Source organism: Drosophila elegans, unplaced genomic scaffold (genome assembly GCF_018152505.1).
Source record: "Drosophila elegans isolate 14027-0461.03 unplaced genomic scaffold, ASM1815250v1 contig_814, whole genome shotgun sequence".
Classification (NCBI taxonomy): domain Eukaryota; kingdom Metazoa; phylum Arthropoda; class Insecta; order Diptera; family Drosophilidae; genus Drosophila; species Drosophila elegans.
Window position 1 is genome coordinate 3,622,522 of NW_024546167.1, and position 17,920 is coordinate 3,640,441.

Here is a 17,920-nt window from a genome sequence, read left to right on the forward strand (position 1 = left end):
TGTGTGTGTGCGCGGGGGAAGTTGCCCGTTAATAACTCCCTGCCAGTGAAAATTTTCAATTAGTCGAATTTATGGGACAGTTCCGTAAAATTATTCCTTCAGCTAGCGTATATGACTTGGGATATTTTCAAATATTTTTCGCCTTCCTTTTGCTTTGCCTCGTTAATTAGAAAAAATTGCTTCTGGCAGGGCGAATGTTGTGAGTTGTGGGGATAAGCAATTTGTAAAAATGTCTAGGTTGCTGAATTAAATTACTATTATCTAAAGAAATATATTTCATAGGGCACAACTGTCACTGAGAGTTTTATTGAGTATTTTTGTTTATTTTATGATAATAGGTTTTTTTTTAATTTCTTAAATTTTAAGCGGTGTGCAGAAAGGGTTTTATGTTTTTTGAGATCTTAATTTCCAGTCATGTTTCCCTGTTAAGTTTCACTTATTTATAAACCACGTTTTATAGCCATTAAATTGGTTGATCATTTGGTTGATTGGTTTTAAGAAATTACAAGAGAAGAAAAGGTAAAAGCATATTTTAATGAAATGTAAATACTTATAAGCGAAATTAACCAAAATGTAATGCTTAGAAAGGTTTTCTGTTTAATTATAAATGTTTTTAAGGGAGCTTTTTAAATTTCTAAGATTATCAGAAAGTTACAAGAGAAAAAAACATCTGTTTATTTGTGTATAAAGCAGTGAAGTGACAAATACTAAGCATCAAAATGAACAAAAATCAGTTTTTATGTTTTACAAGCCGTAGAAATCCTACTATGTATGCCCTATCATATCACGATTACATATCTGTGAGAAGTTTCAATTACCAATCCGCAGGCCTCCCCATCGATATCGGCTTACATTTGCCTGGCCATAAATCTAGGCAACACGCGCCTGCGAACCAAATCGCATTCATTTGATCTGTCCGAATGCCCAAATTCAGAGTGTCCCGGGTCACGTGGCGTACGAAATAAAGTGCAACGATGAGGCATGAAAAATTGCATCATCGTGGGGATAAGTGAAACTGCAGGAGGCAGTCCGAAGTTTCGGGATTTCGGGATTTCTGACTCGCAGTCATCATCTTGTCAGCTGGAAACCTTTCACTGTCGGCTCTGCATCAGCTGCCGCGTTCCCGAGGAACCAAAGTTTTAATTAAAACTGTGCAAAAATCATAAATGAGCAGGGCGGCATTAAACTGCAGGCAAACGGCATACTGTCAGTTGCGGCTGTCAAAACTGTTTGTCAGTAGCTGCACCTCCAACCGATTTATGTATATATGTATATCAGATTCAGCCGGATAATTGCCCGGGCCGGACTAATGAATGATGTTGCATTCTGACACTTTGGCAGCATTTTCAATTAATTGAGGTTTTCCAGGCAATGCAATGCGATGCTGTTTGTCATCCGTCACTCAAATGGCTTTGGCCCAGTTCGGGCCAACGAGATGCTTGTTCATCGCAAATGTCTTCATTCATCGCTGATTTATGGCCTATTAAATTGCATTTGGCCCTGCGGCTTTCGGCCGCCTATTTGTCAGCTCGAATTTCGGAATTCCCACGCTGGCTCAACGTGGCCAATTCAATGTCACGTTAACCAAAAGCCTTTAAAGATTCAGCCATCGACCAAGAAGAGTTTTGCAACATTTCCTGCGGGTGCTGAAAACATAAGCCAGAAACCACAACATTGTTAGCTTGCCTGGTTGGTTGTCGTTGGTTTTTCGTTGATGTTGGTGTTGCCCACGGAAACGCAATGGCAACACAAGGCCTCCAATTCTGTCTGGATTCTGTCCCGGTTCTGTTTACTTTGGCCCTTTTCGCCAGCTCCCTCGGCAATATTTATGCGCCCTGCCATTGCATGGAGTAATTTGCATTTCGCGTTAATTTTACATGCAAATAAATGTCGTATTTAAATGCAATTAAAATTGTTTACTCGGCTGCATTCCGCCCAGCGATCCACAAAAAGAGAACGACAGACTGGCATGCCTTCGCATTAAGCCGCGACTCCTGGGACTTTCACCAGAAAGAGACCACGTGCAGCTATTAAACTGGCTTGATTCTTAATGTATGAAGTCGCATAATGGACAATCAACTTACTGCTTCGTTGCCAAGCCAGGGTTCCGATTTAATTCATACGCTTTTGCCTTCCAATGTTGAAGTTAGATATTAAAAAAAAGCACTTGAAATTTAAAGATTACCGCCAAAGTTTTATTTCGAAGTTACTGATACTCTGATAAATAAAATATGGTAACATAGGTCCCACCATTTCATACGCAATTTAAATATTTTTCACCCTTTGCTGTTTAGGTTATTTTAAATATGAATATAATAATTTATAATAATAATTTATTTGACTTGCAAAATTTTTTTTAAATTAATTTTTATTACTGAAATAAGCTTAAACCCATTTATTTTAGTTGCAATGTTTTGTTATAGTTACCAACCATTTTTGTATCTGATTCTTAAACAACAACTTTCTTCTCTGACTCATTTTGCACATCCAATCACAAAAAGCATCCGTGTGAGTCAGGTAACCTGCTCATCGGCGGTATTCTGGTTTCACCTCTTGATGACAAATTATTTTGCTTTTTTGGGGCCAACCTTTCCAGCGAAATCGATGCAACGAAATATTTATTTAGCAAATTTCCTTATCGACATCGCTTTGCAATGAAATGCCATTAAAGCTTAAAAGGATTTCGGTTGCCAAAAACCCAGCTCCGTGGCAACAACAACTTGTTGCTTTTTATAGTTTATTCTCTTGTTGTTGTTGTTGTAGGTGCTTTGGATGTTGTTTTTCTTGTTGTTGTAGGTGGCATGTGTGAAACGACGGCACTCGAACAATTTTCGTCGCACAACAAACAAATTTCGTTGTCGAAATACGTGAAATTTTTCCAGCCACTTCACAAATTTGCCAGTTGTTGTTCGGCGCTTTTGTTGTCGAGTGTTTGTGTGTGTGTGTGTCGTTACACTGTGCTACGTAGCTACGTAGGTGGCATTGTCATCAGCTCAGCTCTTTGCAACCGGAGTATCCGACCACTTGACATTTTGGCAGATTAGTTGCGCCTTGATTTTCGATGCCAGGTTTCGGTTACTCAATTTGAGTTTTCAGAGTGGCTCGGTGTGTTTAGTGGATACTCATGGCATTTTGCGAGGGAGGTACCCTGTGGCGAATAATGTATCAATTTGCTAGACACTGCGGAGAACACTAAACTCGTTGTTGTCATACTCAAAAAAACGGGGGACAACAATTGACTGTTTTATTATAAACAAATTTTATACAAGAAATATATACAAGATGAACTACACAATCACAAGAGATTACTATTTGGTAGACCAATTTATTAATTATAAAAATTAATTATATGTAAACAGATAAAGATCCCAAATTACAAGTTTTCCTGGCATAAATTTTGTTGAATTTATTACCAGATACTCTTTTAGACAATATAGCCGAGCAACATTTTGTAAAGCTAAACAGCAAGATTTGTTTGCATGGCTGTTAAATATAAGCATTTCCTTTAATATTTTTCCTTATAAAAATTTGTAATTTTTTTAAGTGCTCCCCAAATCGATACAGTTTAGTAACCACCTGCATAATCCATGTTTTGACACGCTCCATCGATACTTTCGCCGCTTGTTTACATTTGCAATCTGCAGCGCCCACTTCGATCCCGGTTCAATTAACATGTTTTCTCGCTTTACGACGGCGGCAGAAAGAAATGCGAAGCTGGCGGCAGTTAGCCAGCACTTAACCCGTCGCTGGGCCGTCGTCCAAATGGCCACCGCTCCCCATAACACTTAAAGTCACATCTCGGACTCGATCTGGAAGCCGTGCCCAGACCACTTTGTGGGACATTTAGTGCAGAATGCGAGCAGGCAAATTATGGGAGCCATCAATATCGCAGTCGCGGGGCGGATTGCCAGGGAAATCAGTGTAAATATTAATTTTTAAATGAGGCTGCCAGTCGGAGTAGAGCGTTTATCGTTGGGTGGCAAAAGGCAAAACACTCTCAAGGAAAGAAAACTGCTTAAGCCATAAAGAAACCTGCAGGGTTAATGCACTTTCTCTGTTGAAAGAGTGGAAAGGGGATCCCTTTTTTATAATATATTCTCGCAAATTTTATTTTAAATAAGGAAAAGGGGGATTACAGAGCCCTGAATAAAATCAGATCGATATGATGCTGTGTTAGGTGCAAAATCAATTATCCTTTTCTCCGGAAATAAGTACACTAATAAGTTTAATAAGGCATACCCAATTTAAGGTGTTCAAAATAACCTGAAATTACCTCAAATTTACCGAAGAGTTTAAAATTGTACAATAAGGCACTATTTTTTAAGCCACTTAAGTTTCATTTTGACACTTTAGTGTTACTAATTTAATACTCATCTTAACTTTAGGTATAGGAAGTTAATTAGAGTTTTGATTAAACCGATAATGGCACTTCTGAGTTTTAGTTTTCAAAAATGTTTTCATGTACCCAGGGCCATCTGCAAAGGAATGCAGAGCCATGCAAAGAAATGCTGTCTAATTGGGGACTGCACTCCTTGTTTAGCAGCAAATTGATGGGCTCTCGACATATTGGGTAAATTTATACAAATTAAATTATTAAGGAGCAGCAAACACTCGCCCCGGTTCCCAGTTGGTCGCTGGTTTGTCAGGCTGTCAACATTTTGCTTGCTGCTCTTGGTATGCGGCTTGTCACTGCCAGATCGCTTCAGTTCAGTTCGGTTTGGATCTGTTGGGTTTTCCCCCAGCTCGAAATTCTGCAGCATTGTTGCTGCTGCTATTTTTTTTCCCCTGTTTTTGGGGAGAGAATTCTGCGGGCCGCAGCAACCAAAACTTATTTATACTCGTATGATGCTGCAAAGGGGTTTCGGAATAGGGATTGGGATAGGGATAGGGATAGGGGGTCTTATCCCACGAGAGTCCGTGTCAAACATGTTTAACAGAGGACTACCGCAACAACAACAATGCATCCGACAGCAGTAACAATAACAAATAAAACGAAAACCAGTTTGGGTCGCCCTGCTGCTGCAGTGTTGTGACAATCAGAATAAAAATAATAATACCCAACACAAACATCGCCGAAAAAATAAGGCACAGGCACAGGCACCGAAAATGTTTGCAACTGTCACGGGAACAACGCAAAAAGTTTCCGAGTTCTGTTTTCGTTTTGGGGTTTATTTTTCTACGGTTTCAGTAAAAAAAATACGCCGGTTGGGTTGATAAAATAATGTTTTATTCGTTTTCCATGCCGGTCTGCGGTTTATGCATACATTTAAAGATTAGAAAAATGTTTTAGAATTCCGTTGCGATAGGAGTGGAGTTTAAATACATTGGAAGCGATACATTTAAATATGGTAAGGCCATGTCAGACATATGCTAAAGATTATTTTTTCAGCGAATTAAATATTAGATGACAATTTTTCATTCATCATTTGGCTAAACATATAAATACGTTTTTTTTTTTGTTGACAGACTTGTCCACACGAAATCACCCCTCTTATAATACTTCTATTGAAATAAAAGCTCCCCCATTTGCCTGAGCAAAGTGTCGCACTTTTATGACACTAAATGTCACTAATTTGACACGAAATGTCAGCGCAACTAATGCGAATATGGAATGTGTCACAAAGTTGCATAGCTGGACAGCTTTTTAGTGGCTTTCTGTCGCATTAGTGGCCACGAAAGTGACTCTGTGGCTAGCAAATGTATGCTGAATATAACGATGCAAAATTAGGAGGAAAAAAGTGGCTGGGCAATTGCTTCGTAGTTGGTCCCTCAGTGACCATCCGTATAAGGAGTTCCCGAGAAGCAAATCCAAATAAGGTCAAAATTGCGAATATGATTTCAGCAGAAGTTCGCCTCCCTTTCGAGTCTCGCTTTAATCCTAATTTATGCACAAGTAATGACGACGACGACGACTGGTTGTCCTTTCTGAGGAGAGAGTCTCTTTCTTCTGCCGCCAAGATTAAGTGGCTTTCAGTTGGGCCAAGCTGCATTCAGCCAGCTGCCGCTATGCATTCTGAGTTATCCAGACAATGGGGTTGTCAACCAGCGAAGTCTGTCTGGAAGTCAGCTGAAACTGACTTTGGGTCAGCCGAAAGGCGGAAAAGGGCTTAGGTTCGAGGCGTTCGTAATGAATTGTAAACGCAGACACGTGTGTCGCTTCTTCGGTCGAGGGGATTAGCAAACTTGCCAAAGCATGGGGTTACTTTGATGGATCGAAACTTTCTCAAGGATTCACCCCTCCACGGGCATGACTTGGTTACTTCCCGTCTTCAGTCGACCCATTCCCATGTCCCATTCCGCATGATTGGCTAGCTGACACTGAGAAAAATGTAACTATTTCAATGCTAGTCTAAGCTGATGGTCGACTTTTAATTTTTCCAATTTAAGGTCAGCTTTTCACCTTCCTTGTTATTTGAGTATTGTATAAAGTGCTCATTAAATAGCGATTAGTCTGGGATATTCAACTAATACAAATGATTATCTTTTATGCACACTGCAAATTTCTTGTTTTATTCACATAGGATTATTAAAAATAATACAACAAAATTTGTTTGGTTAAAATAGTAAGGTTTCTTTACACAATTTTAATTCTTTTTCAACTAACATTCAATTCGATTTTATCATTACCAAATTTTTTTATATCGCAACCTTTTTATATTTTGAACTACAGAGAAATTCATACACCAGATAAGAAACTTGACTGTTATAATGTTTTTTATAAAATATTTAAATTAATAAAGGCTCTATAAAAGTATTCAATATAATTTTGAAATATGAATATAATGCTCAAAGGTCCTCAGTAAATAAATGCAAAATAGTTTTCTGCCTCTTGTGGTGAAATTGTAATTTTCTTTCGGTGCAGAACATGTTTCTCATTTGTGGCAAATGGGCTGCTGACCAAACGTGTTCCACTTCATGGTTCTGTTGTTTTAAATTTGTCATGAAAATATTTTGATTGTTGCGCATTCATTCCGGCCCCTTCGCTGCCCTTACCTTTCGGATTGGATTCCCCGTCGAGTAGTTCAAATATTGTTTCACACACCCCCGGGAATTCGTCGGCTGTGGATCTCCCTCTTTCGCCAGATGACTCCACATGCTCTGCATATTCCGCATACGTTTTCCAAATTAGATTCTGCGGTTTCCGACTGTCTGTCCGTCCGGATCTGGACTGGTGTCCGCTAGGGGGCGCCACGCAATCAATCGACATCGGGGGACTCCCCCTCGTGTGTTTATTTTCCTATTTGTTTTGCCCTCCTTTCGGTTGCCAGTCTATTTCCATGCTGATTCCCAATCTTGTTTACTTTCGCCATTTCCAACGATAATTAATTAGAGGAACTAGTGGCTCAATAAGCCGTCATCTTGACTTATTTTCGATCGCCAACTTGGCATGCAGGCCAGGCAGAAAACTCCGCAGACGGAGACAGCGACGGCGACTCGTAATCCAATTTAAAAAACCATCTCCGTCAGACGCTTCCTTTGACTGCCACATAAATCAATGGGACGCGCGCTTAAAATTCATATCTTGTCAGAATGTAAGTTGTATTTTAAGCTTTTTATCGGGCCCCGAAAGGCGGCTGCAATGCGCCACGCATTACTCATGCCCCACCAGTTTGCAGCCGAGGAAGCAAAAGCGGTGGTTATGAATGGATAAATGCGGCGGTGCGGTGGTGCGTCGGTGAAGGGGGAATCTGAGACGGCAAAAGGTAAAGCACAAGTCAAATTATTGGGCAAGCTGAGAGGCCCAACCAAACGGCACTTCTTCACCTTAACGGTTTCGATTAGGGTGATTCATGAACGAGCTAAAGGCTCAGACAATTTTTGAATATTCAAGAAAAAGTGAACATGTTTTGACACTATCCAGAACTATGAACAAAGAAATACTAGGAAGTCAAATTCAAGACATACAGAGTTTTTAAAATACCTATTTTAAAATACTACTATCTGATACATTTTCCATGTTCTTTTAGTTTTCAACTTTTAAATATAACATACTTTTAGCTTACCATTTACGCAGTGGTTCACTTTATAAGCAATGTATCACCCTGCTGAAATCCAAAGTGAGACACTATCATTTTTGTGTCTCAATCTTTTGCCCATTTAGGCTATGCTTTCCGCAAGAAGAGCGCCAACAACTCAATCGCCATGGCCACGTGTTGCATGTGCAACACGAAATGGCAGTAAATATTATTTATGTGCGTTAATGCCGAACAGCATAGTCGGATCGGACTTAAAGAGAGGCGAACATGTGTCCAGAGTACCCGCAACACGAGCTACTTAAGCGGGTCTCATATATCCGCGGCTTTATGGCTTAACTGCGTTATAATTCAAACCCGACTGCCAGGCCACCTGTTTGTCGGATATTTGAGTCGTTGTCACGTCCCCGCGACACCACTCCACTCCAATCCGCCATAAATATTGGACACTAGATAGATGATGACATGTATCATCGTTTTCGCTGCTCCATGATGAGCACTTATTTTGGTAAAATCATCACATTTTTAGCTCTTACATGTTGTGGCCTTTTATGGCTCGCCAATATTGGACAGTCTCAGCTTAATGATTCCTGTGACTCCGATTTCTGATCTGTCTTGCAAATTTTCTGCCAACAAGCACGCACCTAATGAACCTCTGACTATGGCACGATCCAAGCTGCACAATTTATTTATAGCAGAAAACTGCGTCTTTGTGCATCTGAATTATGGGCAACTTTGGGTCGCAGCACTGGACTACATTGCTTAAACTATCAGTTAATATTATACGATTGTATCAAAAAGTGGAGTAGCTTACCGTAGATAAAACAAAATAATTGAATAAATAATAAATTTGGAAAATTACATTTTTAATTCTTTTTTTTTAAGGATTACAGTGTTAAATTATTTTCTTATTAAATGTGGATTTAAAAAAATTGGATGTTACTTACACATTATTAAGTTTATGTTGGAATAGTTTACTAAGGTCCAAAATGAATGCATTGTTTGCTGCATAGTGTAACCCCCCCGCACAGTAGCTGGCAACTTGTTGCCAAAGCCGGCGCCAAGCAACATTCTGTTGAATTCACGACTGCATTGTCGCCACGAAGTCTGCGATTTTTATCTTTTGCTCTGACCAGCCTATCCCCCTGTTAACTATACAAATTGTGCGATGTCGTATGTTAGGTGAGGAGAAGTTGGCCAGGGAGAATGTTGTCAACGCTTGTGTAGAGCCTTTGGCCTGCTGCCATTTGCAAGAGATGAAATCTGGCATCTTTATGGTATAAGACGCAGACCCATTTGGCATTTATTTGGTGCGATAAGAAAATGGCAGCTCAAATGTAACTAAAAATACCAAAACGATTTCTTAATTTGTACAGGAAAGGAAAGAACACAATTAACTGGTGGTAAATGAAGTTTACTAATTTTATGTAATTTAATTTAATTGATTTCCATAAAGTCCTGCAGTCCAGAAACTTAAATAGTATTTATAAATTCTCAATTTATTCCGCAATTTTTATGGACAATTTACCATTAAAATTATAAAAATCTAGCATCTTCAGAATTTTATTTGTATCATTTTTTGTATTTTGTTTTGTTTTAGTAAAGGCAATTTACAGATTTGAATTAAATTATTTTATGCAAATTGGACAGCCCAGAAAAAGAATTTAGAAACCTATGTAATATTTTCCAGACTCTTATGAATTTATTCAGCCAGTTCTTATAGTTAATTTATTATTACATTTTTGAAATCTTGAATCTTTATGATATGCCTCCTGGGCGTTTTTTATATGAAGGAATAAGAAAATGTATTTTTAAATGGTCAGTAAATAACAGTAATATTTCATAATTTGTAGGAAACATTTTAGGTTTTTGTAGATATGTTTTAAAGGTAACTTGCCATGTTTCCTGCGGCACATTAGGAACGTTATGTTAGCAATTTAATGGGTAATTTCATTCATTCAGTTAAAGCACATTGTTGCAGCGTTTATCATATTAATGTAAGTGACTGCCGTCGTTGGCCGCGTCGCTTAACAACTTAATAATTTATTTGTCTTCCCCCGCGGAACATGTGTCACGGCCACGTCAGTGGCTCCGAGAAGAGGGCTCTTAAATTATTTACACGATTTGCATGCGGGGCAGCTTTAAAGAGGTTTCGTCTGTGGAGCATAAACATGTCGTATTATTATTATTTTTACTGCCTGATAAAAGTTTCGCTTGGTGTATTATTGTATGGAGCTGCGTCGTAAAAAATCACGAGGAAGCTAGCCTGCAAAAATGTTTTCTAAAGGACGTGGAGCAACAGGAGCGGGCAGCAGCTTATCAATGCAAAACAGACTCACGGCTTTCGTCCGTCCACTTCATATTCAAAATTACGCCCCTTTCAATTCCCCCTCTATTTTCATCTGCATTGTGCATGAAGCGTTGAAGCAACCCTTGAGGGATTAAATTTCAACAGTTCGCCGCCCGCGTTGCGCATTCTTGGCCAGCACTTCCCCTCCCCCCCAGCCCCCGGAAAATCCCTTTTCCCCGCACTATCAGCCTTCAGCAGCTTTTCACTTGCCGACTTCTCGGCGCTTAGCCATCTGTCCCACTGTCTGTCTGCTCACTTTTGGGCAAATGAAAGCGCTTAAATGGGAAGAGGGCATTCGGCTAATGAATGTAATCGTCGTAAGCTGCCCTTTTCGCTGCGGAAGAGCCAACTCATTACGAGGGCCTGTCTACAAAATATTTCCTTGTAATTGGGCTGATTTCGGGGGTTGTATTTTTTTTTTTTGAGAATTATGAGCGCAAATGCATTTAAATCAGTTCTTGGCGGCAGGCACTCAAATTGGTTGTTTATTCGAGAAATGCGAAAGCTTCAGGGATTTCTAAAGAATTTCATGGGATTTCAAAGCCCAGAAAGGCAACTCAAAGGAGTTTCGATGATATTTAATATTAATTATTTTGGCTTCTTTTGTGAGCAACTTTATGTAAAACAAAACAAGACATTTCCGGTGTACCTTTAATATTTCAAGAGATTCTTTTATCCCATACGACTAATTTTATCTAGCTCTAATAAAAGCGGGAAAGCAAAACAAAACACTCGTGTTCCGTTTGGGCGTAAGGCCATCATAATGGTGTACCTGCAGCTATTTTGATTTGATAAGCAAACAAAGGCGGCACACAGTAGCAGAGCGACGACTGGCAAATAGAATAAAATAATCAGAAAACAAACGCAGAAAGTGGTAATGAGTATACGCCGTGTCTGACAAAGGCGCAAAAAGGGGAAAAACAGAAACAGAAACGGAACGGAACGTTGCTCCCTGTTTTTCTGTTTGTCTGGGAAAGTGAAAAGCATGTAAATGCCCAAGGCGGGTATTATGAGGGACCCCATCCCGGATCGCCATCCCATTTCTATATTCTAGAGCCCGTCTGGCAGACACTTGAGCCAGCCAGCTCCTCGACATCCAGCTGGACAATAATTGTGCGAGGGTTTCATGCCAAAGTGTCCTGCGGGCAATCACAAGCCGGGAAAAGGAAGCGAGTGGGAAAATGGGGAGCAGGGACGGCATTTCGAACAAAGATTCAGATACCGGGGAGGGCCGAATGCTAATGAATTGAAATTGCTGGCGGCGCGGGGGCGTATGAGCAATTTAATTGCTGAGCAAATTGCGCGCTGATGAAAATTGAATTGTTCATTGGGTGGCGTGGCGTGTCATGTCACTGTCAAGTGCAAATGTTTCCAATGCCGCAACATCAACATTGTCTCCCGAAAAACATTCAACAAATGAGGTTTGCAAATGTCGGCAAATGGAAATGGAAAAGCTTGCGTGTTATATATTATTACTTGCCTACAACTGAGCTGGGCATTGTTTAAATGATTTTTCAAGCGATTTATTTGCGGTCTGACTTCGTTGTTTTTTAATGAATTTTCCCCCCGGAAAAGCTCTTGACTTTGACGTGCAACTATGAAAAAACGGACAAATAACTGATGCGGCCAACGCGAGCTGTCACCGCGGGCGTGACTAAAAGTTGCCATAAAAGAACCCGTAACCGAAGCCGTAAACTTTTATTACTTCACACTGCATTCCTGCTCTGTTTTTCATTTTAATTTTCGCGCTGATGTCATTGCTCTCGAGATTCATTTTCTGTGTTTCGTTCGTATTATTTTGCAGACGGAGCTCTCACACAATCTGCAACAGCTGTCGGAGAAGGCACGTTCCACGACCGAGTTCATCCAGCGCCTCAAAGGAATGAGCGACAAAGTTACGGTAAGTGAGCGCCCGGCCACAAAAACACGGAGTGTTTCTTAAAATCTGACTCATCTGCCACCAGGAATCCTGCATGGAGTTCGAGCGCCTCGTCCACGCCCAATGCGAGGCTCTCATCCAGGCCATCCACGACAGACGCGAGTATCTGCTGGAGGCGATTCGCATGGACAAGGACACCAAGATCAGGATACTCAAGGTACGTTTTTTCTTTTAAGTTAATACTTTTTAAGTTAATTCTTTTTTTTGTATAGGTTTTTGATTTATTAAATATATATAATATATATATATATATATAATTAATTATTTTTATATAATAATAATATAATATAATTTATTTTTTTATTTATTACGTTTTTAAAAGAGTTAATAAAAATTTGTTTTTGTTTGTGTGATGTATTAAGACCCAATAGAAGTAATTTAATTTGATAAAATAAATTTACACAACTTATTAATAATGTTAATTATTTGTTTTACTTATTTTCTTACAGGACCAACAGTCAAACTGCACTGGCAAATTACAGCAGACCACAGGGCTAATTCAGTTTTGCATCGAAGCTCTAAAAGAGACTGACAGTGCCGCCTTTCTGCAGGTGGGTTTTCTATTATTTATTATTACAATTATTTGGAGAAAATATAAAATGTCTTGAATTTGTTATTCAGGTGGGTTCCATGCTTATCAACCGAGTGACCAACACGGACATGACCTGGCACCAGGAGGTCACCAATGCTGCCCCTCGAGTTTCGCCCATCGTGGATTTGACCCTCGATGATGCTGCTTTGGCACGAGCCATAGACAACTTAAACTTTATTCAGATGAAAGGTAAGCGACACTAAACTTAAGTCTGTATGAAATTGCTGCTAATTACACTATTAAATTGATATATTAAGTAATAGAAAAAAGTGTATGGACAATGTCAGACGTAATTGTAGATAGTATAGACCATAAATGTACTTAGATCTTGTGAAATAGTTAAGTGTGCTACATTTTCGGCCAAGTGTTCAATATATTTTTGTGCCCTAACCAGCGGTGAATTATTGAGCCCAACTGTATGTGCCAGGCAAACTCACCTCATAAATATTGTCACTAATTACGCACAAACAAACACACTCCACCCACTTGGCCAAAGGTGTGACTTTGGGCCACCCTCTAAGCATAAACATAAACATATAAACAGAACCCACACTCGACTTGCCCTCGAAACAAAAGCGAAAAGAGCCCTTCCATCGAGGGCTGTTGAAGAGTTGGGACTGAAGGGCTTCAAAAATAGTTTTTTGGGAACTCCCAGGAGAATTTAGAGCTAGTGGAGTGCTGGGAAAAATCGAAGTGAGAAGCCGATACCCGCTTGACAAATTTTCGAGCGAAGGAGCCCCAAAAATAGATAGCCTGCAATTAAAGTGAAAGTGTTGAAATCGGATAGTGCACATTTGTTGGCCACACACAGACACCGAGTTAACTACTAAAATAGACTTTAAAATGTATGCCTCTGATATGTCTAACATTTTTGTGCTTCTCTTGCATCTTCCTTTCATTTTGAATGTGCCGCTTGCAATCATTAAAATGAATATTCCCATAAAATAAAAACAAACCATCTAAAGCTGTCAAAGATGGAGACGAGAGATGTCCGGCAGGTGAGCAACATCTTTAATCACGTGAATGCAAACATATGAAACTATGACAAAATCAATACTCAAATTAAGTTTTCACATACAAGACAGAGACTCATCATGCTTAATTCCTTAAATTGTGTTATGTTTCTGGGTAAAAATGTTTTTTTTTTTGGTGTTTTCGGACTTTCACACACACACAGTCAATCATCCACACACATGCCTGGTCACTCACACAACGACTTGGCTTGTCGGCCATTTTGTTTTCATGGATTTTGGCTATTGCTTTCTGCCTTTCTTTTCCGTTCTTTTCCGTTTGACGGGAACATGCCTACGCATAATAATTTTCCATTTTCATTTAAGCCACTAGCGGGGAGAGTAAAAAATAAAAATAAAACAAAATGCCCGAAAATGCGTCCAAATATTTTCGGTTCCACTTCCGGTTCCTGGCGAATGTCCCCGAATGCCTTGCCGCAGCCTGTCAACTCTGCTGGGGGCGGCTTGGTAGGGGGCGTGGTCAGCGATGTCATTTCAAGTGACATAATTTTTTACGCCACTCTTTCCTTTTCGCCTGTCGCTCTTCATTTGCCCCCCCGCCCCGCCTCATTTCCCATCTTCATTATTTCATGCTTAAGCTTTTATTTCTCATTTTCCGTTTTATATGGTTATTATTTTACGTACCTTAGCCTTTTTCTGGTATTTTCTCTCGCAATCGACCCTCTTCAAGACGGCTGCTTAGGCTTATCCCCTACGCTTTTAGCCTGATTGTCGGAGCACCTTGATTTCAACTTTTTACTTTGAACCTCCGCCTTTTGTTTCGGTGACATTTGACAGCTTTTGGCGCCTTTTTAATTCGATGCCTGCCCTCGGGAGCGGAAAACCCGAAAACGGAGCCAGAAGTGTCGTCATTTTTATGTTTATTTTGTGGCATAATTTCAGGCGCTTCACTTCGCCTCGCCATTTGTGTTGTGTCATGAATTTTTATTACCAGGCGTTGGTTTTATGCCCCGATTTTACGACACGTAGGCGTGGCCCCCCTCCGGGCAATTAATAAAAAATGAAACTTCAAAGAATATGAGTTCCTTGGAAGGTTGACAGATTCGTTTTGGTTGTTCAAGGGATCAATAGGTGCTCCTTCGGACCTTCATCCATTGAAACTTTTTATTGGTTATGGTGTTTGCCTTAGTTAGTTACACTGATAATTTGGCTTACTTTTATTTAACAACCTCCTTTGTCTACTAACACTTATTTTGGGTCTTTTATTAATTTTGTACACTGGCACTGGACTATTTTCTTGATTTTATTGAAGCAGAAATAAATACAAACGGCCTTATTTTTCCTACAGCACCCATGACACCGACTATACTGCCATCGGATTGTTCAGCCGAAAATAATTCTGTTACCGTTGCGTGGCAGCCACCAAATCATTCATTTGTCGAGGGCTATGTCTTGGAACTGGATGATGGCAGCGGTGGAGAATTTAGGGTAAGTACAAAAGGGATCGATTAATAAAATGCTCAAAAAGTTTTGAAATCACACGACTTAAAGATCTGTTTTAAAAGGGTTAAGGGTTGCCTCTCAAAATAAATCCAACTGACTTTTAGACCTTAAAAAATTGTCAAATACTTTTACACATCTTTATAACTATTTTCAATAACTTTTTGATTTCTAAAGCACCCCCATAAAATTCAACACTTAATTTGAATCAATACATATTTTTTGTTATTTAAACCTTTTTAATGTTTTCGATTGTTAACTTACAAAGTATTTTTTTTATGACCAGCGTTTACTGGCTTAAACATACATAAGTATTCTACAGTTATGTAATTGCTTTATAAGTTTATCCAAGGGTCAAAACTAATTTTGAAATGACTTACAAAACAAAGTGTGAACGAGTTAAGCGAAATGAATGCAAGAGCAGTCAATGAATAGCTGCCCGAGTGGCTCAATTCAACTGCTGATTGGCTGACTGAATAGCTGTCATCTTCCAATTTATTAACCCAGAACTTTAATTTGATTGCCCCCTTCATCTCGTTGCCGTCGCCGAAACAGGAAGTCTACTGCGGCAAGGAAACAATTTGCACCGTGGACGGGCTGCACTTCAACTCGATGTACAATGCCCGGGTGAAGGCCTTCAATTCCGCCGGAGAGGGTGAATACTCGGAGCTGATTGGACTGCAGACTGCCGAAGGTGAGTCCCGCTTTTCACATTTACCATCTACCAGCATTTTCAATTAAGCTCCTCCGGCTGGGTGCAACGCTTGCTTGTGAGCTACTTTTCCAACTGTTTTATAATTTAATCCTTTTCGGTCATGCGCCACCCCGCATTCCCTGCTCCTGGCTTCCCCTTTCGTGCTTTGCATGTCAAACAGCCATTGACCCCTTTTTACGCCTGCCGGGCAGGAAAACGTGAATGGAAATGGAATTGGGATGGGGGTTGCTAGTTGGGGCGGGATCTGAATAAAGGGGGGAACCTGGATGTCTTCTGCAATCCAATTCTCACTTGATTGATGCATGCGCCACCTGAAAGCGGCTCCTGTTCCTCCACGAACCTCCACCACCACAAAACGGAACGCCGCGTAAAGTTATTTAATTTCTAAAATTGCCGGATCGACCTAGGAAGTATTTTCTGTCCGTCGCTTTATTAGTTGGTCGCCATTATTTGCAACTTTTAATTGATTATTTCTCGGCGCCTTACGGGTTGTCTTCGCGGGGGTTACAGGCTTACAGGCGATTTAAGCAGACCATCCGATGCCGATCCCACTGCAAATTGCCATTTTATAAAGTGTTTACACCCAGCGCGTGTCCTTAAGTAATTAACAAAAAACCAGTTAACAGTTTATGGCTCGTGACGTTTGCGGGCGGTCTGCGCTAATGGGTTAGACCTGACACCTCAATGACATTAGAAAAACAATCTACAAGACGTTAGTCTTCGGCAATAAATTGGGTTAAAATGACTACAATTACTTAGGAAAGCTTGCTAGGAAGTGGTATTTAGGTGGCAAAGCTAACGCACTTAATTAGTTATAACTTTAAACGGGATACTCTCGAGTCACCATTCAAACAATAAACAGAGTCAACTATAATGTATTATACGACAAAACACTAGAGTATATTGGACAATGTAGAACTGCAAATTAAAAAGGATTTGAGACTAGTTTAATAGACTCCTAATCCCAACGGCAGACTCAATCATTTGGCAAGCAAACATTTTAACTCCGTCTCTTTTTTATTTATCCAATTAAGAAACTGGGAACAGTTTATAGCAACTAATTAAATGCTGGCATCCAGGGCTCTCGGTTTATAGGGCTTGGCTCAAATCCCTTACAGTTTTAATCGCAAAGTCATATCCCCGACATAAACAAAACAATGGCCCAACCAGAGTCCTCCTGGCCCAGATGCTTGCTTTGTGGCTTGTTTGGCCACACAATTGCCTTTGGTGGCCAATAAAACAGGCAACGTCATCATCGTCAGCAGACCGAGACGTGGAGCCATGGTTCTCTTTCTCTGTATATATATAGTTATATATACGTAGCTGGTCCCAGCTGATTCCAGACTAGCCTTGGCCACTTAATGCGGCCACAACAATAAAAAAGGAAATTTAATAAAGCACTCGACTCGCCGCCACTCGTTGCCTACTTTGCGGCGCATAACAGCATAAACTATAAGGAACGAACTCGGACTCCGAATTGCACTGGCCACTTGAGCTTTGACAATGGGGAAAATTGCACCCAGTCTGACTTTGTTTTTCTTTCCACTTTTCACTGCTCCTTGCACTGAAAAAAAAAAAAAAACAATTCTATTGCACACTAAAATGATAAAACTGTTTAAGATAAGGCGCTTATAATCAGTTGAAATTGAAAAGCTTTAGAAGCCCAAAGGAATGTTGAAAAGTTAACGATAATAAACAAATTTTTGTCCTCGAAAGTAATTTAGCTTGTTTGTAAATAGCGTTCAATTTTGATGGAAATAGTTTCATTCAGTTTTCTCTTTAGCTAAGTTGAACCGATTTCAAAAGAAATATGCTTCCAGCAGATGGCGCCAGCAATTCTATTCGCGTAGCAAAGCGTCATCTGTTGCGAAAGTCTGTTT

General features: G+C 39.9%; 1 protein-coding gene across 2 annotated transcripts in view; it reads left to right on the forward strand.

The window, feature by feature from the left end:
- Positions 1-17,920, forward strand: part of LOC108135346 (E3 ubiquitin-protein ligase TRIM9) — an 83,845-nt gene that overhangs the window by 62,639 nt on the left and 3,286 nt on the right. Inside the window, exons 2-8 of one of the 2 annotated variants that reach the window (XM_041710179.1) lie at positions 12,128-12,223; positions 12,288-12,419; positions 12,712-12,813; positions 12,884-13,043; positions 13,820-13,852; positions 15,174-15,313; positions 15,881-16,019. In XM_041710179.1, coding sequence (XP_041566113.1) covers positions 12,128-12,223; positions 12,288-12,419; positions 12,712-12,813; positions 12,884-13,043; positions 13,820-13,852; positions 15,174-15,313; positions 15,881-16,019 — 802 coding nt within the window. The remainder of the gene's footprint in view (positions 1-12,127; positions 12,224-12,287; positions 12,420-12,711; positions 12,814-12,883; positions 13,044-13,819; positions 13,853-15,173; positions 15,314-15,880; positions 16,020-17,920) is intronic. The other variant, XM_041710180.1, reaches the window with a different exon arrangement.